We start from the raw sequence: 26,060 nt of genomic DNA, 5'->3' as shown, positions 1-26,060 counted from the left end.
TCTCTAAAAACCAATAAAAACATATTTAACAAGTAAAAAAAAAGAAGCAAAAAGGAGAGGATCCAAATATATAAAATAAAAAATGGAAGGGGTGAAGTAACAATTGACACCACAGAAATACAAAGGATTGTAAAAAATTATTACAAACAACTATATGCCAACAAAGTGGACAACCTGGGCGAAATGAACAAATTCCTAGAAACATACAATCTTCCAAAACTGGCTGAGGAAGAATCAAAATTTGACTAGACCAATAACAACTAATGAAATTGAAGCAGTAATAAAAAAAAAAAAACTCCTACCCGGCCAATGTTGCTCAGTGGTTGAGTGTTGACCAACGGGTCACTGGTTCGATTCCTAGTTAGGGCACATAACCCAGGTGGTGGATTCAATCCCCAGTAAGGGGCATGCAGGAGGCAGCTAAATGATGTTTCTTGTCAATGTTTCTATCTCTCTATCCCTCTCCCTTCCACAAACTCTTCGACTTGATGGCTTCACAGGGGAGTTTTACCAAATATTCAAAGAGGAACCTATCCTCCTCAAACTTTTCCCAAAAAACTGAAGAGGAAGGGACACTTCTAAGCTCTTTTTATGAGGCCAGCATTATCCTAATTCCAAAACCAGATAAAATACTACAAAGAAAGAAAATTACAGGTCAATATCCCTGACAAACATAGATGCTAAAATCCTAAACAAAATATTAGCAAATTGGATCCAGCAATAATTTTTTTTAAAATATATTTTATTGATTTTTTACAGAGAGGAAGGGAAAGAGATAGAGAGAGTTAGAAACATCGATGAGAGAGAAACCTCGATCAGCCGCCTCCTGCACATCTCCTATTGGGGATGTGCCTGCAACCCAGGTACATGCCCTTGACCGGAATCGAACCTGGGACCTTTCAGTCCGCAGGCCGACGCTCTATCCACTGAGCCAAACCGGTTTCGGCAGCATCCAGCAATAATTTAAAAAGATTATCCATCATAACCAAGTGGGATTTAATCCAGAGATGCAAAGCTGGTATAATAACAGAAACCAAGATGGCGGCATAAGTAAACACCGGAAACTGCTGCCTCGCACAACCACTTCAAAAATACAACTAAAAGACAAAAAGGACATCATCTAGAACCACAGGAAGGCTGGCTGAGTGGAAATTCTACAACAAGAAGGGATGAGAAAAGCACACTGAGACTCAGAGGAGGTGTGGAAGTAAAGTGCAGAGGTATGGAGGCGCATGAGGAAAGGGCTGGAAACTGAGGACGTGGTTGTCTTTTTCAATCGGGAGGGAGTCTCAAGCTCCCGACTACTCTGAACTCCAGGTCCGGGCAGGTCTCTGGGGACCCAGACTCATACGGGGAGAAACTGGACTGTCTGGCATCTGTCGGAACTAGAGGGCAGCTTTCTCTCACAGGTGCTTGCAGCGATTACCGGGATTAATGGGACACTGAGATGCGGGGCCTCTCAGGGTAGGACTGAGGAGCAGCCATAGCTGCTTGCTCCGCCCTGTTGATCCCCTGAGACCCCGCCCCACCCAAGCTGTGCGCAGAGGCTTTTGCATATGAAAGGCCTGGCCCTTTGCAATCTGAAAATTACCTAACAAACTGTAGCTGGGTCAAAGAGACCCAGAACTTCCAAAAGAAGGCCCAAGGCCTGACAGCAGCTTGTATTGCTTCACAGCTGGGCCTCATCTGGGCACCTCCAAACTCCAAACAAAGAAGAGGAATCTGCAGATCTCTCCATAGCTCCTGCTGGGTAGCCTCAGGAAGAGGCTAAATTAGCACCTCCTTAGAGATCCAAGAGCCAGTGTACCCAGTGGTCAGAGTGGGACCATCCAGATTACAACTCCTCAGATCCATAAGGGACACACTCAGGGGGCAGACTCAGTGAGCACCAAAGCCCCACTGAAGCAAGTTCTTGCCCCAGAAGGGTGTCTCCAGCACAGAAGTTCTCCCACTGCAGACACAGTTGATTCTCACTGCCAATTGGCCTGGAGGTCAATTCCTCCCAGTGATACCTACAACAATCAAGGCTTAACTACAACAAGACTGTGCACAAAGCCCACAAGGGGGTGCACCAAGAGTGTCCACCTCAGGTAATTGGGGAGGCTGAGCCACTGGGCCCTATAGGACACCTAGCACAGAAAGCCACTCTACCAACACAGGGAAGCATAAAAAATGTGGAGACAAAGAAACAGGTCACAAATGACAGAAATGGAAGAAAGCAAACTACAAAACCACACTTACAAGGTTTTTCAAGAATTTTCTAGAAACCGCCGATAAATTTAGTAAGACCCACAAGAAATCTAGTGAGACCCTCGAGGATATGAAAAAGGACCAACTAGAAATTAAGAATACACTGACTGAAATAAAGAATATCATACAGAGTTCCAACAGCAGACTAGAGGATCGCAAGAGTCAAGTCAAAGATTTGAAATATGAAAAAGCAAAAAATACCCAACCAGAAAAATAAAAAGGAAAAACAATCCAAAAATATGAAGATAGTGTAAGGAGCCTCTGGGACAACTTCAAGCGTACCAACATCCGAATTACGGGGGTGCCAGAAGAAGAGAGAGAGCAAGATATTGAAAACCTATTTGAAGAAATAATAACAGAAAACTTCCCCTACCTGGTGAAAGAAATAGAATTACAAGTCCAGGAAGCACAGAGAACCCCAAACAAAAGGAATCCAAAGAGGACCACACCAAGACACATCATAATTAAAATGCCAAGAGCAAAAGACAAAGATAGAATCTTAAAAGCAGCAAGAGAAAGACAGTCAGTTACCTACAAGGGAGTACCCATACAACTGTCAGCTGATTTCTCAACAGAAACCTTGCAGGCCAGAAGGGAGTGGCAAGAAATATTCAAAGTGATGAATAGCAAGAACCTACAACCAAGATTACTTTATCTAGCAAAGCTATCATTCAGAATTGAAGGTCAGATAAAGAGCTTCACAGATAAGGAAAAGCTAAAGTAGTTCATCACCACCAAACCAGGATTATATGAAATGCTGAAAGGTATCCTTTAAGAAGAGGAAGAGGAAGAAAAAGGTAAAGATACAAATTATGAACAACAAATACATATCTATCAACAAGTGAATCTAAAAATCAAGTGAATAAAAAATCTGATGAACAGAATAAACTGGTGAATATAATAGAATCAGGGGCATAGAAAGCGAATGGACAGACTATTCTCGGGGGGGAAAGGGTTGTGGGGGGTGCGGGAAGAGACCGGACAAAAATCGTACACCTATGGATGAGGACAGGGGGTGGAGGGGTGGATAAGGCCAGAGAGTTGGGTGGGAACCAGGTGGAGGGAAGCTATGAGGGGAAAAAGAGGAACAACTGTAATAATCTGAACAATAAAGACTTAATTAAAAAAAATAAGATGGACAATGGGTTGGATAGATAGATATGTGATACAGCAACTATCATAAACTATTAATGGCAAAATCTAGATGGTGGAAATATGGATATAGATTGTAAAATTCTTTCAATTTTGCTGTATATTTGAAATTTTTCATTAAAAATGTTAAGGAAAAAAGCTGGTATAATAATCATATCAATAAATGCAATATATCAAATAAATAAGATAAAAATGATATGATCATATCAATAGATGCAGAACAAGCATTAGACGAAATCAATACCCATTTTTTTTTTTATAAAAACCCTTAGCAAAGTGAGAATAGAGGGGTCTTACCTCAACATAACAAAGGCTATATATGACAAACTCCAGGCAATATCACACTCAATGGGCAAAATCTAAAAGCATGTCCCTTATGAACAGGAACAAGACAGAGATGTCTGCTCTCACCACTCTAATTCAACATAGTACTGGAAGTTCTAGCCACAGGCATCAGTCAAGAAGAAAATATAAAAGGCATCCAAATTAGAAAGGAGGATGTAAAATGGTCATTATTCACAGATGACATTATATTGTACGAAGAAAATCCTAAAGACTCCACCAAAAAATGACTAGATTTAATAAATGAATTTGGCAATGTAGCAGGATACAAAATTAACACCCAGAAATCAATGGCATTTTATACACCAATAATAAACTCTCAGAAAAAGAAGCTAAAAAATAATTTATCTTAGGAACAAAATATTAAGATACTTAGAAATAAATTTAACCAAAGAGGTAAAAGACCTGTACTTGAAAAACTACAAGATGTTGAAAAAAGAGATAGAGGAGGATATACACAAGTGAAAGTTATACCATGTTCATGAATTAGTAAAATGATTATTACAATGTCCATACTACCCAAAGCAATCTATACATTCAATGCAATCCTCATTAAAATACCAATGGCATATTTCACAGATCTAGAACAAATACTCCAAAAATTTATAATGGAACCAAAAAAGATCCCAAATGGCCACTGCCATCTTGCAGAGAAAAACAAATTTGGAGGGATCACAGTACTGGATATCAAATTATACTATAAAGCCATTGTAATAAAAAAAAGCCTGGTACTGGCACAGGAACAGGCATATAGATCAATGGAACAGAACAGAGAACCCAGAAATCAACCCAAGCCATTATGCTCTATTAATATTTGACAAAGGAGGCAAGAGCATACAATGGAGTAAAGACAGTCTCTTAAATAAATGGTGTTGGAAAAATTGGACAGGTACATGCAAAAAAAAAAAAAAAAGAAAGAAAGAAAGAAAAGAAAACAGACCACCAACTTACACCATACACAAGATTAAACTGAAAATGGATAAAAGACTTAAATGTAAGCTGTGAAACCATAAAAATCCTAGACGGAACCACAGGCAGCAAAATCTCAGACATCTCATGTAGCAATATGTTTGCCAATACATCTTCTAGAGCAAGAGAAACAAAGGAAAAGATAAACAAATGGAAATACATCAAAATAAAAACTGTGCACAGCAAAAGAAACCATCAACAAAATGGAAAGGGATTCCATTGTATGGGAGAACATATTTACCAATGATCCACCTGACAAGGGGTTAATTTTCAAAATATATAAATAACTCATACAACTTAACAAAAATAGTACAAACAATCCAATTTAAAAATGGGCAAAGGGGCCGGGGCCTGAGCCTGCGCCTGCTCCTCCTCCTGCCTTCTGTGTGCCACAGCGTGCACTCGCCCCAGGAGGGGGGAGGCCAGGGCTGGGCGGGGCAGGTGGGGCCACCGGGCGGGGCAGGGCAGCCATGCCGGCGCTAAGGTGGTGGCCATGCGCTGAGGATGCTGGCCCTTCCCGCCAGGGGTCTGGGGCCTCCATGGAGGACCTTAGCCTGGACAGCTGCGGAGAGGAGGACCGGCGCCGGGCGCCAAGTGGTGTCAAAAAATGGGCAAAGGACCTAAATAGACACTTCTTCCAAGTGGACATACAGAGGGCCAAGAGACATATGAAAAAATGCTCAAAGTCACTAATCATTAGAGAGATGCAAATTAAAAAAACAATGAGGTATCACCTCTCACTTGCCAGAATGGCTACTGTTAACAAATCAATAAATTACAAGTACTTGAGAGGATGTGGAGAAAAGTGAACCCTGGTACATTGCTGGTGGGAATTCAGACTGGTGCAGCCATTGTGGAAAACAGAATGGAGTTTCCTCAAAAAATTAAAAATGAAATTGCCATTTCATTTAGTCATCCCACTTCTAGGAATATATCCTAAGCATCCTGAAACATCAATAAGAAAGAATGTATGCACCCTGATGTTCACAGCATCCCTATTTACAATAGTTAAGTTCTGGAAACAGCCCAAATGCCCATCAGTAGATGAGTGAATAAAAAAAGATGTGGTACATTTACACAATGGAATACTATGCAGCTGTTAAAAAAAGGAAGGCTTACCCTTACGGACATCATGGAGGGATCTGCAGAGCATTATGCTAAGCAAATTAAGTCAGTCAGAGAAAGACAAGTTTCACATGATCTCACTTACATGTGGAATCTAACAAACAATATAGATCCAGAGACACTGAAACATGCAACAGACTGATGAGTTTCAGAGGGAAGGAGGGGTGATGGGAAGAAATTAACCAAAGAACTTATATGCATATATGCATAACCAATGGACAGTGGTATTTGAGTGGAGGGGTCAAAGGAAGGGAATAATATGGGAAAAATATGAATAAGTCTATACATATAAATATGATAACTTAGATGAAATGGGTCACTTCATGGCAAAACATAAGTTAGCACAACTCACCCAATATGAAGTAAAAAAAAAAAAAATAGAAAATTTAATTTGTAATTTAAAAACTCTTGAAAAAAATCTGCAGCACTAGATAGTTTCACTGGAGAATTCTACCAAACACTTAGAAAAGAACTAACATAAACTCTACACAATCTTTTCCAAAAATATAGAAAAGGCAGGAACACATCCCAAAACTAGACAAAGACAGGACTCGAAAAGAAAACTATAGACCAACATCCCTCATGAATAAAGATGAAAAATCTTTAACAAAAATACTGACAAATAGAATCCAGGAATATGTAAAAAGAATTATATACTATGACCATATGGGATTTATTCCAAGGATGCAAGACTGGTTCAGTATTTAAAATCAGTCAATTTAATCCACCATATTAACAAATTAAAGAAGAAAAATCACACAATGATATCAATTAAGGCAGAAAAATTATGTGACAAAATTCAACACTAATTTATGATAGAAACTCTCAGAAAAAAAAGGAATGGGGAGAATTTAATCAACTTGATAAAAGAGTAACAATTCTACTTAATTTTAAAAATACAATATAACCCAAAATGCCAGGTGGTTCTGCTATTGTGACTTATATTAGAAATTTTCTACCATTAACTATTTATATTTCATAAACCCAGGGAAATTTTATAGTGTGTAATTACATTGTAATATGAATTTATTTACCCTAAAACTTAGAACAGAAAGCATTATTTTATGTAATTCCTAATACACAAGACAGTTCAAAACTTTAAAATTAGCTGAAAGTTTAATATTACTGTTTGACTTACAGTGTGGCTCAACGCGTCTTCGAAACAGTCCCAAACTTCTTCCAGGGAACAGAGTTGTGCATTTGGCACTCCACCTGGCACTAAGAGGTTAATCAAGTTGTGCAGACAGTTGCTGAAATCAAAAAGAGAAGACTCATTCCATAAGAAAAGAAATCACTGGCTTCATGGCTAAGATAAGTAAAATCTGAATTTTATCCCAGACTAAGCTTTAAAACACGTCTGTTCATCCCTCAATTTAATCTGGCCTCCAACCTCAGAAGACAGATTTTTGAAGCTATAAAAGGGGCTGACCAACCTTTCCTTTTATTATGGTTGTCTTTCACTTTTTTATTTTTTTTATTTTTTTTAGTTTTCTACACTAAGGACTTGTGGCTGTTTACTGTATTTTACGAGCTAGTTGAATCTACAAGCACTTTAAAGCATCTTGTTACATCCTCAAATAAACAAGATAATTGAGGATTTAAATTGGAAATAATTCCAATTTAACTAACTGTCTCTTAAATCTTAGAAAAGGAAGACTGTAATGATGTTTTCCAGAGAAAAATCACATATTTCATAACTTCTATTTTCCCTCATGTCTAGGCATAGAAACCACAAAATCTAATCAATAACATGTTATATTAGGTACAGCATTCATTGGCCCTTAAAGAAAGGTATTTAGGAAAAAAATCTTAGGCAAATATAGCAACATGTTAACATTTATTAATCTTTGGTGGGAAATACATGAAAGTTTTTTGTTATATTAATAACAAAAATATAGTTATTTTTATATTAATAATATAGTTGTTTGTTATATTAATCTCTGTCTACATTTGGCATATTTAGTAACAAAATGGAGAAAGGTACCTAGTAATTTTAGTATATACATACTCACACAAAGAAGCAACTTTCCCCCTCTTTTTCACCATAGGGAAAACCAGACTCCTTGATTTAGCTAATTAAGTCTTGGTCTATATATATAATACAACCCTGAATATGGAGCTGTTCTGAAGACTTTTTTAGTTCAGGAGTTACAGGAGTACCCTGATAATCTTTTAATTTGGGCCAGTTGAGTATGATTGATGACTTATGAAGCACTGCCTACAGCTCTTTTGGCTATCAAAAAGCCTGGATACAGCATTGAAATACAATTACTAACCTGTATTTGAAAACATCAAATGATTCTTTTCTTTTGTGGAGCAATAAAGCCCTTTTCAAGGCCTTTAGAGCAATGGAAGGATAGTATGCAGGCATTTCCATTGCTAAAACTATAGGAAGAGAAGAAAAAAGGTTGTGACTACCATAATTTCATCCATCACAGTTTTCATTCCAGACTACAATTTGTGCTTTCTCTAACAAAACTGGCCTAAAACAGATTAACAAAACAAACAAACAAACAAACACACAAAGAAAACAAATTTTAGAAAACAATGAGTTCATGGTGGCTTTCAGAGGTAACTTCTACTTTCTGGGCAAAGTAACATAGTAGGATCACCAGGTTATATCTTTTCTTCAGCAAACATCAACAGAGAACCTATTGTTTCTTTGACCTTGCACAATACAGGTAAAGCAATAATCTTATAAACCAGAGTCAAGGAGGGGCACACTAAGAAGGAAACAGAAAGCAGATTAGTAAAAGGGCACTAATAAAAAATAGATTTAAACTACAATTAACTGTTTTTGTCTGATACTAAAAACAGGAAACACTGGACATGAGAGTGGGTGTCCAAGATAACAGACCCTAAAACGTTCAGATGCATTTACCAGGCCACTAGAATAGGAGTTACTTTATACAATGAGCAGTGGTAACCATTACATGTCCACAAAGTATACACCATCTGCTCCTGGTCTCTAGGAATTCTGTATTGGCAAGACAAGGAAAGGCAAATGTGACTCTTGTGCATTTGGGGCTACCTAATACTTTTATTAACCACACAGAGGCTCCCGAGGAGGGTGAGAGATAAAAAGAGAAGACAATTAGGCCATTTCTTGCAGTATATCCCTATAGAGGCTCTGGGCCCCCAAATACCACTTACAGCTCAACCAACAATTTGAGAATGGAAACTGTGTTAAAAAATATTACAGAGAGCCCTAGCCAGTTTGGTTCAGTGGATAGAGCATTGGCCTGTGGACTGAAGGGTCCCTGGTTCGATTCCAGTCAAGGGCACATGCTGGGGTTGTGAGCTCAGTGCCCAGTAGGGGGCATGCAGGAGGCAGCCAATCAATGATTCTCTCTCATCATTGATGTTTCTATCTCTCCCTTCCTCTCTGAAATCAATAAAATATATTTTAAAAATATATTACCAATATTTCTCTGTACACCTTAATCAATTGCTTTGATTATATTACTTCTGATTAAGGGAGCATTTACCATTTCTAGCTAGCTGAGCAAAACTAAGTTTGAGCTCCTTCTATTGTAGTTATAGAATTCAATTCCACACATAGAATAAATATGAGCACCTATTGTGAGCAATGCACTTAGGCAGGGTTTATAAATAATTATATTAACAAATATAAGTAATTATTGTTCATGACCCTAAGGAGCTTATAATCTATATACAGTATATAAAAGCCTAAGCGACTGGCTGACTGGCTGGTAGCTATGATGCACACTGACTATTAGGGGGGCAGACGCTCAATGCAGGAGCTGCCAAGCTGCAGTGACTTCTCAGGGTTCTCAGGGTTCTCAGGTGACACACCTGGAACCAGAGAGGAGGGAGGACGATTCTGGGGTGCATCACCTGAGAACTGCCCTGTCACAATCCGGGACCTCTCGGGGGATGTCAGAGAGCTGATTTCTGCCTGATCCCTGCAGGCCAGGCCAAGGGACCCCACTGGTGCATGAATCTGTGCACCAGGCCTCTAGTCCTCTATAATAAAAGAGAAAGATGCAAATTGACCGTGGCCCCGAACGCTTCCCATTGGTTAATCAGGGAGATATGCAAATTAACTGCCAACCAAGATGGCGGCCGGCAGCCAGGCACCTGAAGCAAACAGGAGGCTTGCTTGCTCCAGTGACGGAGGAAGCCAAGGTTCCCTGCCTACTGCTGCTGGCCTCTAAGAAATATTGTTGCAAATATAGAAGGTAAACATTCCCCTGAAACCTGCTTTCAGCCAGTCAGGCTTCAGCCAGCAGGATAGCAACAGTGTTACAATTATAGAACCCAAACAAACCCAGATCCCTGCTTTCAGCAGCTGAGGTCTCAGAGCTGGAGCCAAGCCTCAGAGCTAAAACCGGCTCTCAGCTCCAGTGACAGCCATAGAAGGTAAATAAATCCCAGAATAAAAAAAAAAGAGGAGAGGTTGGGACCCTCAGTTGCCTGCCAGCCTGAAAACAGCCATCATCCCCTCACCCAGACTGGCCAGGCACCCCAGTGGGGACCCCCACCCTGAAGCAACAAGATGGCGGCTAATTTGCATACTGAAGGCGGGTGGCAGCGGGCAAGGCTGTCCGCAGCCCAGGACCCAGATCTGTGACCCTGCTGGGCGAGGGGCAGTGCTTGAGGCTGTCCACGGTCTGGGACCCAGATCCGTGACCTGGCGGGCGGGGTGCAGTGCTTGAGGTTGTCCGTGGTCCTGGGACCCGGATCTGTGACCTGGAGGGCGGGGGGCAGCGCTTGAGACTGTCCACGGTCCCGGGACCCGGATCCGTGACCCTTCCCAGCGGGGCGGCAGCTCGCACAGGGGTGGATCGCACAGGATGCCTGGCTTCCGCCCAGCCCCAGTAACTCTGGGCAGGTGAGCAGTGCAGAGATCCTCTGGACAGGGGAGGCAGGCCGGCGGAGGGCGGCCTGTACTCCCCACATGGCGGTGGTGACAGCTGTGAGCTAGCCAAGCAGAGCCTGCCGGCTGAGCTGAAGTAGCGCCTGCAGGCCATCAGCGCCCAGGAGTGGCTGCTCAAGATCCGCCTCCTGGCCCAGAAGGTGCAGGATCACAGGGACAGTCACCATGGCGGGCCAGACTGACGTCCTCCTGGCTGCACCACGGGGGTTTGTGGATCTGCAAAGCCAAAGGCCTCTGGTGTGCACATCCCCCCTGACATGCGAACATCCCCCAGCACACGTCATCCTTCCGCGCCTGCAACAGTTGCAAACCAAGGCGAGCACAAGTTCCCCCCGGCTCTCCACTGCACTTCCATCTACCCGGCATGCCTAACACCCCCACACGATGTGTGCACCCCCCCTCTAATGCGCTTGCGTCCTTAGTGTCTGGGTGTTCTGGGTGCTGAGAGTGGGCGCCTGTGAGATGACAGTGAGAGGGCAGAGTGGTGATGCCCTGTTCCCACGGAGGCCAGTGCAGTCACAAGATCACCTCTGGGGGTTAATGAAGGTGCTGAGGCAGGAGCAGGTGCAGACAGACACACCTGGTGGGCACGGGCAGCCCTCGCTGAGGTGCCTTTGGTCAGCGTTCAAGATCAAGAACCCAGAGGCGGGAGAAACCAAGATGGAGGCATAGGTAAAGACCGGAAATTGCTGCCTCCCACGACAACTTCAAAAATACAACGAAAAGATAAAACGGACATCATCCAGAACTACAGGAAGGCGGGCTGAATGGAAATTCTACAATTAGAAGGAAAGAGAAATGCACACTGAGACCCAGAGGAGCTGCGGAAGTAAAGTGCACAGGTACGGAGGCTCGAGCACGTGTGGAAAGGGGCTGGCACCTGAGGACGCGGCTATCTTTTTGAATCGGGAGGGAGTCACAAGCTCCCGACTGCTCTGAACTCTGGTTCCAGGAAGTCTCTGGGGACCCAGGACTCATATGGGGAGAAACTGGACTGTCTGGCAGCAGGCAGAACTCGGAACTTGAGGGCGGCTTTCCCTCAGAGGTGCTTGCAGCAAGTACAGGGACATTGAGACTCGGGGCCCCTTAGGGCAGGGCTGAGGATCACCCATAGCTACTTGCTCTGCCCTTTGATTCCCTGAGACCTCGCCCCACCCAGGCTGCCGCAGAGGCTTTTGCATATGAATGCCCTGGCCCTTTGCAACCTGAAAATTACCTAACAAATTGCAGCTGGGCCAGACAGACCCAGAACTTCCAAGAGAAGGCCAAGGCCCACAGCAGCTTGCATTGCTTCACAGCTGGGCCTCATCTGGGCACCTCCAAACTCCAAAAAAGGAAGAGGAATCTGCAGTTCTCTTCGTAGCTCCTGCTGGGTAACCTCAGGCAGAGGCTAAATTAGCACCTCCTTAGATCCAAGAGCCAGTGTACCCAGTGGCCAGAGTGGGACCATCCAGATTACAACTCCTCAGATCCATAAGGGACACACTCAGGGGGCAGACTCCGTGAGCACCAAAGCCCCACTGAAGCAAGTCTTGCCCCAGAAGGGTGTCTCCAGCACAGAAGTTCTCCCACTGCAGACACAGTTGATTCTCACTGCCAATTGGCCTGCAGGTCAATTCCTCCCAGTGATCCTAAAACAATCAAGGCATAACTACAACAAGACTGTGCACAAAACCCACAAGGGGGTGCACCAAGAGTGTCCACCTCAGGTAACTGGGGAGGCTGAGCCACTGGGCCCTATAGTACACCTAGCACACAAAACCACTCTACCAACACAGGGAAGCATAAAAAATGCGGAGACAAAGAAACAGGTCACAAATGACAGAAATGGAGGAAAGCAAACGACTGGATATAGAGTTCAAAACCACGTTTATAAGGTTTTTCAAGAATTTTATGGAAACAGCCGATAAATTTAGTGAGACCCTGGAGGATATGAAAAAAGACCAACTAGAAATTAAGCATACACTGACTGAAATAAAGAATAATATACAGAGATCCAACAGCAGACAAGAGGATCCCAAGAATCAAGTCAAAGATTTGAAATACGGAGAAATGAAAAATACCCAACCGAAAAAGAAAAAAGAAAAAAGAATCCAAAAATATGAAGATAGTGTAAGGAGCCTCTGGGACAACTTCAAGCATACCAACATCAGAATTATAGGGGTACCAGAAGAAGAGAGAGGGCAAGATATTGAAAACCTATTTGAAGAAATAATGACAGAAAACTTCCCCATCTGGTGAAAGAAATAGACTTACAAGTCCAGGAAGCACAGAGAACCCCAAACAAAAGGAATCCAAAGAGGACCACACCAAGACACATCATAATTAAAATGCCAAGAGCAAAAGACAAAGATAGAATCTTAAAAGCAGCAAGAGAAAGACAGTCAGTTACCTACAAGTGAGTACCCATATGACTGTCAGCTGATTTCTCAAAAGAAACCATGCAGGCCAGAAGAGAGTGGCAAGAAATATTCAAAGTGATGAATAGCAAGAACCTACAACCAAGATCAACCAAGCCTTGGTTGCCGGCCGCCATCTGGTACCACCATTTATTAATGTATTACATTAATTGGTACTAGGTGCCTTTCTTTATCCAGCAAAGCTATCATTCAGAATAGAAGGTCAGATAAAGAGCTTCACAGATAAGAAAAAGCTAAAGGAGTTCATCACCACCAAACCAGCATTATATGAAATGCTGAAACGTATTCTTTAAGAAGAGGAAGAAGAAAAAGGAACTCTTACCATTTGCCATAGCATGGATGGAACTGGAGAGCATTATGCTAAGTGAAATAAGCCAGTCAGAGAAGGATAAATACCACATGATCTCACTCATTTGTGGAATATAATGAACAACATGAACTGATGAACAAGGACTGATCCATTGATTTACTGTTGGGCCTTGGAGGGAAGGTAGGGGAGGGTGGGGGTAAGGGGGAAAGATCAACCAAAGGACTTATATGCAAGCATATAGGCCTAACCAATGGACACGGACAAGGGGGGGTGAGGGCATGAGCGGGGGGGGGGGGTGCGGGTAATGTGGGGATAAGGACACATATGTAATATCTTAATCAATAAAAAATATATTAAAAAAAAAGAACCCAGAGGTGGAGAGGAATTCCGTCCTCTCAGTGAAACAGTAGGATAGTCGGGGCGACTGTAGAGAAGGAATGTGCAGTTTGGGTGCCAGCACCCATGAGTGAAGGCTGCCCTGACTGAACCTCGCTTGCTTGGGGCCTAGCACACTCCTGCCAGGCAGTGGGTGACAGGATGTGCTTTTCTGAATTGATGAGAGAAAACGTTGATTCTCCTGCTGCCTATGAAGGTGGAAAGTGAAGTGGGGAGACATGTGGGGAGTGAGCGAGGTTCCCTGTCTGGGGGTTCCAAATCTGCTGTTGGTTTCTTTCACCGCTGACTAGAGATATACAGGGTGTCCCCCCAAAATGTATACACACTTTGAATACCTACTAATTCCAATGGTTTTAAGCAAAAGAAAGAAACAACAATGGAGCTGTTATCTGTTAAAAGTGTGGGCACAAACAGGTAGTTGGACATTCCCTGAGGGGTCTCAGATTGGAGAGGGTGAAGGCCAGACTGAGGGGCCCCTTTCCCCCCCTACCACAGTGCATGAATTTCGTTTACCGGGCTACTAGTCTTATATAAAGAAAAAGATAAATGCATAAATGATTATAATACAAAATGGTTCAAGAATGCCATTGGAGAAGGCAAACCAAAGTGCTATGAGGAAATGTAGAGAGAACAGAGAAAAGCAATAAAAAAGTAGTACAATTTAAATGGGTACTAGCCTTCTAATAAATATAGCTCTTACTTGCAATTATTTCTAATGTTTTACTGTCTAAATGAGGCAGTTCCCACACTGATTCCAGGAAGCTGTCCAGTAATGGGTCATTCATTTTGGCTTTAACTTCAAACTCATATAGCAGAAGCAATGTCTCACATGGATCATTGGAGAAATCCCCTAAAAAAGAAGCAAAAATGCAACATTTTCTGTGATTACATTTCAATATTCTCTCCTAATCTCTCTTCTGGGGAGATTTTCTTGTTGAGAAAATTTAATTTTACTTACAATTTGAAGGTTATCCCAGCTTCTGTGAACATATTTTTTACATTTTTTAAAATATATTTTATTGATTTTTTACAGAGAGGAAGGGAGAGAGATAGAGAGTTAGAAACATCGATGAGAGAGAAACATCGATCAGCTGCCTCCTGCACACCTCGCATCGGGGATGTGCCCGCAACCCAGGTACATGCCCTTGACCGGAATCAAACCTGGGACCTTTCAGTCCGCAGGCCGACGCTCTATCCACTGAGCCAAACCGGTTTCGGCAATTTTTTACATTTTTAAATCTATAAACTTACCAATACTTTCAGCACCCTGTATTGCAATCACTAGCATTGCCTCTGTTTCCTAAAATTATTGCCATGATGTTCCTTAAACAGCCTAAAAAAAGGCCTGCTGCTATCTAATTCAAATTCAGTGTTTACCTGTTTCATTTTAATGACTGAATTAACCAGACGATACAGTGTTGTATAAACTAACTGTGGTTTTATTTTAAGCAAAGCAAAGTTTCCAAATTGTTCCATTTAGTCCAGTGATGGTGAACCTATGACACGTGTATCAGAGGTGACACGTGAACTCATTTTTTTGGTTGATTTTTCTTTGTTAAATGGCATTTAAATATATAAAATAAATATCAAAAATATACATCTTTGTTTTACTATGGTTGCAAATATAAAAAAAATTTCTATATGTGATACGGCACCAGAGTTAAGTTAGGGTTTTTTAAAATGCCGGCACGCCGAGCTCAAAAGGTTCACCATCACTGATTTAGTCAGTCAACAATATTTTTTGGGTATCACCATGGGAATAATCTTGTATCAGGAGACAGTTTTCATTCATCCTGTTAAACCAAACTTTTAAAAAGTGTTGAGGTACAGCATACATAGAATAAACTGAATGAGGTGCATCAATCTTAAACAGCTTGATGAATTTTTATATATTTTTAAATCCATATAACCACTATCATATAGAACTAGTAGCCTGGTGCACAAAATTCATGCACATTAAAAGGGAATTAATTAGCAGAAATATTTTAATATTGCTATTTGCCCTTTATAATAGAAGTGTGAGAGATGAAAGGAAATTAGTAAAATGTATATGAAAATAATATATAAATGTATTAATAAATAAACAGTAACAAAAGGATATAACAACAACAGAGGCATGATATAAAAATGACAAAAACATGTTATAAAAACAACAGTGATGCAAACAATGACTGATAAAGTGATTAAACTTATTCTAATATATCCCTGTACACAACATTAAGAGTGAAAACACTTTCAGAGTGCTTGACTAATTTCCCTTGTGATGAAGTATTTAGAACATTAACTTTAACGTCACATGCTCCTCAAACTCAAGAGAAAGCAACATATAACTGACCATGTGTGAAAATGGGTTCAGGTAGGAATATGCCTACTCTGTCTAGACTTTATCCTTTTGATTTATTAATAGTCATCGCAAATGCTGGCATCATGGGAAACTGTCATCGAATCAATTTAAATGAAAGCCCAATGTCAGATGGGGATAAATCAATTCTTGGAATCAGAACAACCTCTCCCTCTGCAGATCCTGTTAATACTTCAGCTTCGATAATATTAGGTCGTAATCTTTTGATAATAAATCTGGTACCATTACAAAGACCCCATTTACTATTGAGATTTCTCAATAGCGTGATGATTGCACCCACTTTCAATTTGAATTCATGATACGGCATTCCTGAAGGAGTAATACTATTAAGAAATTCGATGGGAACATTTTCCTTTTCAGCATCATCTGTGGAATCAATGGAATCATCACTCAAATATGTGTGAAAATCTCCATCAAGTATATCCAAAATTTCTTCATTTAATTTTTGAACATGCTCATTTTTTGGACAAAGAATTGCAGGTTTAGATATATTTTTAATATTATCTACAGATATAGTATTTCCAAAGGTAGCTTCAATAATAGATCCATTACAAATCATTTCACAGGGGATTTCAATAATATCCATTCCTAAATGAAAACTGCTATCAAGTTTGCCATCTCCAAGTTTTACTAACCACCCACTATAAGCAGAATCCTCTGATCTCATATTTATTATAAGAGACAACTTTCTGAAACATTGCAGTACTTTAAACTCGTTTGTACTATGGCGATCTCATAGCATGTGGTACAATACTGAGACATTGTCTAAAATTCCCTCCAAGAAGGAGAACTTTCCCACCAAATACAACATTCAAATTCATAAGTTCTCTTAATAATCTGTCTATGGCATTTATAGCATGACTGGATGCCATGGTGCATTCATCAATAATGAGAAGTTGGGCCTTTTTAATAGTTTTAGCAACTTCACTGTTTATATCGAGTCTAGAAATTGAAGTTTCATTTAATGGAATTGGTAATTTATATTGGAAATGAAAGGTGCTTCTACCGAGAAGTAAATTTGTAGCAATTCCTGTAGATGCTGTGGGTAAAACTACAACCACAACCTCCAATATAATGTATTAAAACTTTATAAAGATATGCCTCCATGCTCCAAGGGCCGGTTCCTGCCTCAAACCTCGCCCTTACTTGAAACAGCTCCGGGAAACAGCTCAGGCAGGGCACAGCCATTGCCGAGACAACCCCTGAAGGACTGACTTCCTTCAGGTTGGTCGAGCCTGGGTTGTGACGATACACCCAGGGTTTTTATATAAATAGACTAGAGGCCCGGTGCACAAAAATTTGTGCACTCGAGGGGAGAGGGGGGTCCCTCAGCCCGGCCTGTGCCCTCTCACAGTCTGGTACCCCTCAGGGGATGACCACCTGCTGGCTTAGGCCTGCTCCCCTGGGGATTGGGCCTAAGATGGCAATCAGACATCCCTCTGGCAGCCCGACAGCCTTCGGGGGATGCCCACTTGCCAGCAGGGAGTAGACCTAAGCTTCAGTCGGACATCCTTAGTGCTGCTGAGGAGGCAGGAGAGGCTCCCACCAACACCGCTGTACTGGCAGCCATCAGCCTGGCTTGTGGCTGAACAGAGCTCCTCCCATGTGAGAGCGCCCTGACCACCAGAGGGCAGCTCCTGCATTGAGCATCTGCCCCCTGGTGGTCAGTGTGTGTCATAGTGGCCAGTCATTCCCAGTCCTTCTGCTGTTAGGGTCAGTTTGCATATTACCCTTTTACTATACAGGATAGAGGCCTGCTTCACGGATGGGGGCCGGCTGGTTTGCCCTGAAGGTTGTCCCGGATCAGGGTAGGGGTCCTGTTTGGGTGCCTGTCCAGCCTGGATGAGGGGATGATGACTGTTTGCAGCTGGTCACACCCCCTTCAGGGTGGGGGTCCCCACTGGGGTGCCTGGCCAGTCTGGTTGAGGGGCTGAGGGCTGTTTTTAGGCTGGCGGGTGACTGAAGCTCCCAACCTCTCCTTTTTTTCTTTTTTCTTTTTTTAAATTCTGGGATTTATTTACCTTCTATGGCTGTCACTGGAGCTGAGAGCCGGCTTTAGCTCTGAGGCTCGGCTCCAGCTCTGAGACCTCAGCTGCTGAAAGCAGGTCTCTGGGTTTGTTTGGGTTCTATAATTGTAACACTGTTGCGGTCCTGCTTGCTCCAGCTCTGACGGCTGAAAGCAGGTTTCTGGGGTTTATTTACCTTCTATAATTGCAACATTGTTTCTTAGACTGCAGCTCAGAGGCCAGCAGTGGCAGGCGGGGAACCTTGGTTTCCTCCATCACTGGAGCAAGCAAGCCTCCTGTTCACTTCAGCTTCCTGGCTGCCGGCCGCCATCTTGGTTGGCAGTTAATTTGCATATCTCGCTGATTAGCCAATGGGAAGTGTAGTGAAGTTACAGTTAATTACCATGTTTCTCTATTATTAGATAGGATACTTCCAAAACTCACGTTCCTTTCCAGTCAATACCACCTTACCAGAGATAACAACTCTTTTGACTTTTATCTCTATTGATTGTTATTTTCTGTTCTTGAACTTCATTGCTAGTACACAGATATATAATCAACTTTGAATGGTGACCTTGTATCCTATTACTTGCTAAAATCATTTATTAGTTCCACTAACTTCTTGTAGATTCTTTGGAATTGTCTGCATACAATCATGTCATCTGCATGAAAATAGAGATAGTTTTATTTCTTCTTTATCACTCCACAAGTATACCTCATTTTATTGCACTTTGCTTTAATAAGTGCAAACCAATTAATGTAATACATCATATCAAGAAACGAAATGTTGATCTCAATAGTCAGAAAAGCATTTGACAAAATCCAACACCGTTTCCTGATAAAAACAATGAACAAACCAGGAATAGAAGAGAACGTCCTCGACATGATAAAGGGCACTTGAAAAACACACAGCTAACAACATACTTAATGGTGAAATACTAGATTCTTTCTCTTTAAGATTAAGAACAAGACAAGGATGCCTACTTTTACCACTGCTATTAAACATTGTTCTAGAAGTTCTAGCTAAAGAAATTAGGCAAGAAAAAGAAACAAAAGACATCAAGACTGGAAAAGAAGTATCGAAACCATCTCTATTTATACACAATGTGATCTTGTAAATAGATCCCTAGGGAATCCAGTAAAATACCAATAAAACTAATGAACAAGTTTAACAAGACTAGAATACAAAAATCAACCCTATTCCTATACAATAGCAATAAACAAATGGAAAATAAGATTAAGAAAACAATTCCATTGACAATAGCATCAAAGAGAATAAATTAAATAAAAGAAGTGCAAGACTTGTACATTGCAATTTAAAAGATGTAAATACATGGGAAAATATTCCTCACTTAAGGACTGGAGACTTAACATTGTTAAAATGGCACTACTTTCCAAAATAATCTAGCTTTTTTTCTTTTTTCAGAAAATGACAGGCTGATCCTAAAATTCACATGGAAATTTAAGGGTCCCAGAATAGCCAAAACAACCTTGAAAAGGAAGAGCAAATCTGGAGAATTAACACTCCTGATTTCAAAACTTAATACAAAGCAATTATAATCAAGACACGGTGATACTGGTAAAAGGACAAACATATAGATCAGTGGTATAGAATTGACACTCCAGAAATAAAACCATGTGTCTATGGTCAACTAATTTTCCACAAGGAGGCAAAAACCCATGTGACGGGGAAATAATAGTTTTGTGTTTTGTTTTATTTTAAAATAAGTGGTTCTGGGACAACTGGATAGCCACATGGAAAAGAATGCAGCTTGGACCCTTACCTCAAGCCACATATAAAAATTAACCCAAAATGGATTAAAGATATAAATGTGAGAGCAAAAACTATAAAACTCTTCAGAAGAAAACACAGGAGTAAACACTCATGACTTTGGATTTGGCACTTTATTCTTAGATATAATACCAAAATCATGAGCAACTAAAGAAAAATAAATGGGACTTAATTGAAGTTAAAAAATTGTGCTTCAAAGGATGCTGTCAAGAAAGGGAAAAGACAACCCAAAGAATGGGAGAAAATACTTGCAAGTCCTATGTCTGATCAGAAAACTTGTATCTAGAATATAATAAGGACTCATATGACTTAATAATAAGATGACAATAACCCAATTAAAAATTGGGAAAAGGGCCCTGCTGGCATGGCTCAGTGGTTGGCCTATGAACCAAGAGGTCATGGTTTGAATCCCAGTCAGTGCACATGCCTGGGTTGCAGGCTTGATCCCCAGAGGAGGTTGTGCAGGAGGCAGCCAATCAATGATGCTCTCATTATTGATGTTTCTATCTCTCTCTCCCTTCTTCTCTGAAATCAATAAAAGTATACTAGTATATTTTGTAAAAATTTGGAAAAGGGTCTGAATAGACATTTCTCCAAAGAAGATACACGAATGGCCAATAACCATATGAAAAGATGCTCAACACCATTAGTGGTCAGGAAACTAGGTCATAAGACAATCAAAACCACAATGGGATATCACTATACACTCACTAAGACAGCCAGAATTTAAAAAATAATCGGATAATACAAGTGTTGACATGAAGGTAGAGAAACCATAAGCATCAAACACTACTGGTGACAATACAAAATGGTGAAGATACTTTGGAAAACAGTTTAGCAGTTTCTCAAATGACTAAAGATAGAGTTACCATATGAGGAGACCATAACATAAATATATATATTATGCAAATTAGGCTGGGACACCGTAACAGACACGGCCAGACAGGAGGAGGTTGTGTGCGCAGGTGAGGCCCTCCCTGAGCAGAGACAGAAACAGAGACGGAGGAGGCGGGGGGGGGGGGGGCAGGCCTAGCCCCTGTGCAGCAGCTTGGGTCATTTCCCCAGAGCTGGAGCAGACACAGACAGGGACATGGGGGCCAGCCTGAGCTGCCGCGCCATGGCTCGAGCAGGCCCGCTAGAGCGGATATGGACAGGACGGGGATGGGGGGGGGGACCTGTAGCCTCTGCAGCTGAGCGCAGGCTGGGAGAGGAAAGGGCAAGCCTGCCTGCAGCCTCTGTGGCCAATCACAGGCCCTGAGAGGAAGGGCAGGCCTGCCCCTGCCCACAGCCTCCCAGGCTGTCTCAGGCCCTGAGAGGAAAGGGCAGACGCCTGCAGCCTCCAAGACCAATCGCAGACCATGAGAGGAAAGGGTGGGCCTGCTGGCAGCCTTCGTGGCAGAGCACCAGCCCAGAGTAAAACGTTGATAGCAAGTCCTTTCAGTGTAATTGGGACATTGGGGGCCCACAGAATGATCATTTCCTTTTCTATGAAACACATAACTCTGACACACTATTTACAATTAAATAAGTTCCTTATATTTTGACATTTTACAGCCCTGGAAAGTTACATATAATGACCAGCAAAGTGAGAAGATGAAAAGAATTTTTAGGCTTTTAAAGATGTAACTAATTTCTGTCGAGAAGACAAACCAATTCAAAAAGTGATGGTTTTATTGTCCTATAGGCCATTAGCCAGATTGTATCTAATTTAGCAGTTTTACTTCAGGCTTTCATCTTTGGCAATCTCCTTTGAACAGCATTATCATCCTGCCAGTCCCTTCACTGAGTTAAACAGAATTTTTGCATCTGCTATTATGTATTTGATTAAGAATTATGTATTTAACACATGCAAAATTTTGTTTTGACACAATAAAACAAAAGATCATTTGATTCTTCCCTGGAACACAGAAAAGCACAAACTTGATTCATTGGTGTGGCTTATGCTAATTTTCCAAATATTGTTAATAAATTTCATGTAGGGATCTTCATAGAGCCAAGAATTCTCTCTTTCAGGCCTACATATTCAGCATCTCCAAAGAGGGGGCCTGTTGTTCTGTATTTTGTTTTGTTTTCTAATACTCACCAGAGGATATTTTTCACTGCTTTTTAGAGAGAGTGGACCAGAGGGAAAGGGAGAGGGAGAAGAGAGGGAGAAGGAGAGGGAGAGGGAGAGGGAGAGGGAGAGGGAGAGGGAGAGGGAGAGGGAGAGGGAGAGGGAGAGGGAGAGGGCCCACTCGCAGCCGAGGGTAGGCCCTCGCCAGCAGTCCCACCTCTGTGCGTGAGCTGCAGAGGAAAAACCTTTTCTGACCGCTCATTGGCTAAGCTCCCCGTAGGCTACTTGCAGTGTTCTTGGTAATTTTCCTAATAAGAATGCAAGAAGGTGATCTAGAGTTTTTCCACCTCATTTCTGGAGGGAAAAAAAAAGGTCTTCTGCTGGAGGGGCTAAGAAATGTCATATCCTGCCCTAGCCAGTTTGGCTCAGTGGATAGAACCTCATCTTGTGGACCACAGGGGCTGGGTTCAATCTGATCATGGGCATGTACCTAGGTTGCAAGCTCCTCTCTAGCTGGGGCCCAGGTCAGGGCTCATGCAGGAGGCGCCAATTGCAGTGTCCCTCTGACATTGATGTTTCTCTCTGTCTTTCCCTCTCTCTTCCACGCTCTCTAAAAATCAATGGAAAAATATCCTCAGGTGAGGAAAAGAAAGAAAGAAAGAAAGAAAGAAAAAAAGAAAGAAAGAAAGAAAGAAAGAAAGAAAGAAAGAAAGAAAGAAAGAAAGAAAGGTCATATCCTATGAAAGAGACATCTTGAAAATGCCTAAAGAAAGTTGTCATTTTTTCATGGTGAAGGACTGGAGTCTGTGTTCATGAAAATACCTTGGTGGCTGCGGTGGCCGGCAGTTGCAGCAGCAGCGGGATGATGGGGCAGCGCCTTCGTCTGATCAGCCAGGTTGCCTCCCGCAGAGGGAGGCCTACTGATGGCTTAGGCTCATGGGGAGTGGGCCTAAGTCATCAGTAGGACATCCCTTGAGGGCTCCTGGACTGTGAGAGGGGGGAGGGTGGGCTGAGGGCCCCCCTGAGTGCACAAATTTTGTGCACTGGGCCTCTAGTGTAGTATATAAAACCATAGACAATACTCTGCCCTGCCAGCTAAACTGAATTTCTGCTGGTAGAGGACCTATGCTGGGCTTGGTTCTAAAGCTCTTAGATTTGCTCTGTTTATCATAACCACTAAGACTTTCAATAATAGCACTTAGTGAATACTTTATAGCAAGGTCAAAATTATAGCATTAGGTACATGAAATTCTTCCCTGCAATGGCTTACAAAAACAACTAAAGGATTTTCTCCATCTTCTTGTTTTTGAGATAAAGTTTTTACAATATCACAAAATAAATAGCTTAAAGAGATCTAATCACTATGATGACTTCCAGCTTTAACTTTATCTTTGGCTCTTTATGTACAGAGTATGATTACAAGGATGTTCCTAACAACATCCAAAAGTTATATTCTTAAAGGGAGACTCTGAAAAGGGACAGAAAAACAGATTCAGAAGCTGTGCATTCCCTTGTGTTACAAAACTTTGAAGTGTTTTATAATTATAAGCATTTATCCTTGGTATACTTCTTACTTCCCTTTAAATCTCCTTTCTCTTTTCCTGGACACCTGACCTGCCTTGTTATTAGCCTGGAACATGGAACTTGCATCCTCTCCACATGAATGTCTTGCAAATAATTGGTCTGAGGGAAAAGTGCCACAATTGAGTTGGCTATCACAACTCAATAGTACATGGGATAAAGACTTAAATAGACATTTCTATACAAATGGCTAATAGATAGGTGAAAAGGTGCTCAACATCACTGATCATCACATAAATGCAAATCAAAACCTGTCAGGATGGCTATTATCAAACAAACAAAAGACAGCAAGAGTTGGTGAGGTGGTGGAAAAACTGGAACCTTTGTACATCATTGGTGGGAGTGCAAAATGGTATAGCCACTATAGAAAACAGTATAGTACTTCCTACAAAAATTGAAAATAGAACAACCATATGATCCAGCAATCCCACTTATGGTATTTATCTAAAAGAATTGAAGTTAGAATCTCGATGAGATATATGAACCCCTATGTTCATTGCAGCACATAACTGAGATATGAAAACAACCTAAATGTCCACTGATGAATGATTGGATAAAGAAAATGGGATATATACACATAACAGAATACTAGTCAGTCTTTAAAAAGAAGGAAAATTCTGTAACATGAGACAACATGGATGAACCGTGAAGACATTATGCTAAGTGAAATTAGCCACCTGCGTGATATGAGGTATCTAAAATTTGATCTATCACATACACAGAATCAAAGAGTGGAGTGGTGGTTGCCAGAAGCTGGAGGAAGGAGAAATGGAGAGTTGCTAAACAATGAGCAGAACATTAAAGTTAAACAAGATAAATAAATAGAGATCTGTTGTACAACACTGTACCTATAGTAAACAATGTTATATTATGTATTTAAAACTTTGTTGGGGGGAGGAAAAAATGGTGGCAGAGTAGATGGACGTGTCCCTAGCCTTGTCCTGGAGCAGATAGAATGAGCAGCTGAAATGAATAACATCCACCCCAAATTGGTGAAGGAAATTCAGCTGGTGAGACAATTTGCAGCCAGGAAGGGCAGAGGACCCCTGGAGAAAGGTAAAATCAAGGATCTGGGCAGGAGAGATCTGCCAGACCTATGAGCCCAGAGGGTCAGAGGGAAACCGCACAGCACCAAGCTGTGTCTCTTGAGACAGGCACAGTGTCTGACTGTGCAAAGGAGGTCTGCAGGACTGCTGGTGGCAGGGGATTCTAGATCTGGGTCTACAATCACGAAAGACTGAGCCCAGAGGGGGCAGACTGAAGGGCTGCCCAGATCATGCAGTGCAGGCAGGAGAGGGGCTCACAGAGGTGCAGTCTTTCCCCTCTCTGTGTCCTGTGCTTTTCTTCACTGAACCTAGTTCATAGGACCTTTCAGATATGGACACTTACCTATGGCTGAGGTGGAGGAGAAGGTGTGAATTTGTGGAGTCTGGGGAGAGGAGAGGGTCCAGGAGAAGTGGCAGTGAGACTGGCGCTGAGTCATACCTGAGCCTAGGACCTGGGCAGCCATTTTCTCCTGAAGAGGTAGCTCCTCCCTCCAGTCTCCAGGCAACCAATACAGCCACACCCAGAATGCACCCTGAATGGTACCAAGATTAAAAAAACATCTGAATAGTCCCTGAGAGTCCACAGGGACTGGCCTAAAGAGAGGCCTTCAGTCCCAGCAGCAGGAAACTGAGAAATTGCAAACAGTACAGAAGACTGGGATCTTAAGCCAGCCAAAGGAACGACACTTCACTTTTTCATTTTTATTTTATTTTATTATTATTTTGTTATCTTTTTTTCCTTTTTTTGTTTGGTGCTTTATTTTCTATTTCTTTTTGCATTATTTTCCCATCATTCTATTTTATTTTATTTATTCTATAAAATCATTCTATTTTATTTTATTCGCAATTTTTATTTTTATACCATTTTTAAATCATTTTTTTTGTAAATTTATTATTATTAGTAGTAGTATTTTCTTCTCAATCTCTCTTCTTATCACCTCATCCCCTATTTCCTCTATACTGAACTGAGGTCCTCCCCATATTCATCCAATTCTTAACCTTATTTTCTGTATATAAGCTCAGCCTCTACAGACTCTAGTCCCACACTCTTTGCTGGGTGTTTGGTGTTTGTATTTTTTTGGTTTATCTGTTTGTTCCATGGTGTTTGCTTCATATATATATATATATATATATATATATATATATATATATATATATATATATATATATATATATATATATATATATATTCTCCTTTTTCTTCATTTTCTTTTCTCTCTCATCTTTTTTTCTCTCTTCAATATCATTTGTGCTCTCTTTACTCTCCCCTAATTCTCTTTTCTCAGGTGGTCATGTATATTGGGGTTATTGGTGTTGTGAGTACGTGTCTGTGACTGTGCAAAGGAGGTCTGGTCA

The 26,060-nt window shown here is 41.4% G+C and overlaps 1 protein-coding gene across 1 annotated transcript in view; it reads right to left on the bottom strand.

Moving 5' to 3' along the window:
• Nucleotides 1-26,060, bottom strand: part of TEX11 (testis expressed 11) — a 467,244-nt gene that overhangs the window by 45,581 nt on the left and 395,603 nt on the right. Inside the window, exons 25-27 of the mRNA XM_036304176.1 lie at nt 14,565-14,714; nt 8,115-8,223; nt 6,965-7,088 (exon numbers count right to left, since the gene is read on the bottom strand). Coding sequence (XP_036160069.1) covers nt 6,965-7,088; nt 8,115-8,223; nt 14,565-14,714 — 383 coding nt within the window. The remainder of the gene's footprint in view (nt 1-6,964; nt 7,089-8,114; nt 8,224-14,564; nt 14,715-26,060) is intronic.

This window comes from Myotis myotis, unplaced genomic scaffold (genome assembly GCF_014108235.1).
Source record: "Myotis myotis isolate mMyoMyo1 unplaced genomic scaffold, mMyoMyo1.p scaffold_m19_p_4, whole genome shotgun sequence".
NCBI classification, from domain to species: Eukaryota; Metazoa; Chordata; class Mammalia; order Chiroptera; family Vespertilionidae; genus Myotis; species Myotis myotis.
Note: the sequence above shows the minus strand (reverse complement) of the source record. Positions and strands in the feature narration are given on the sequence as shown.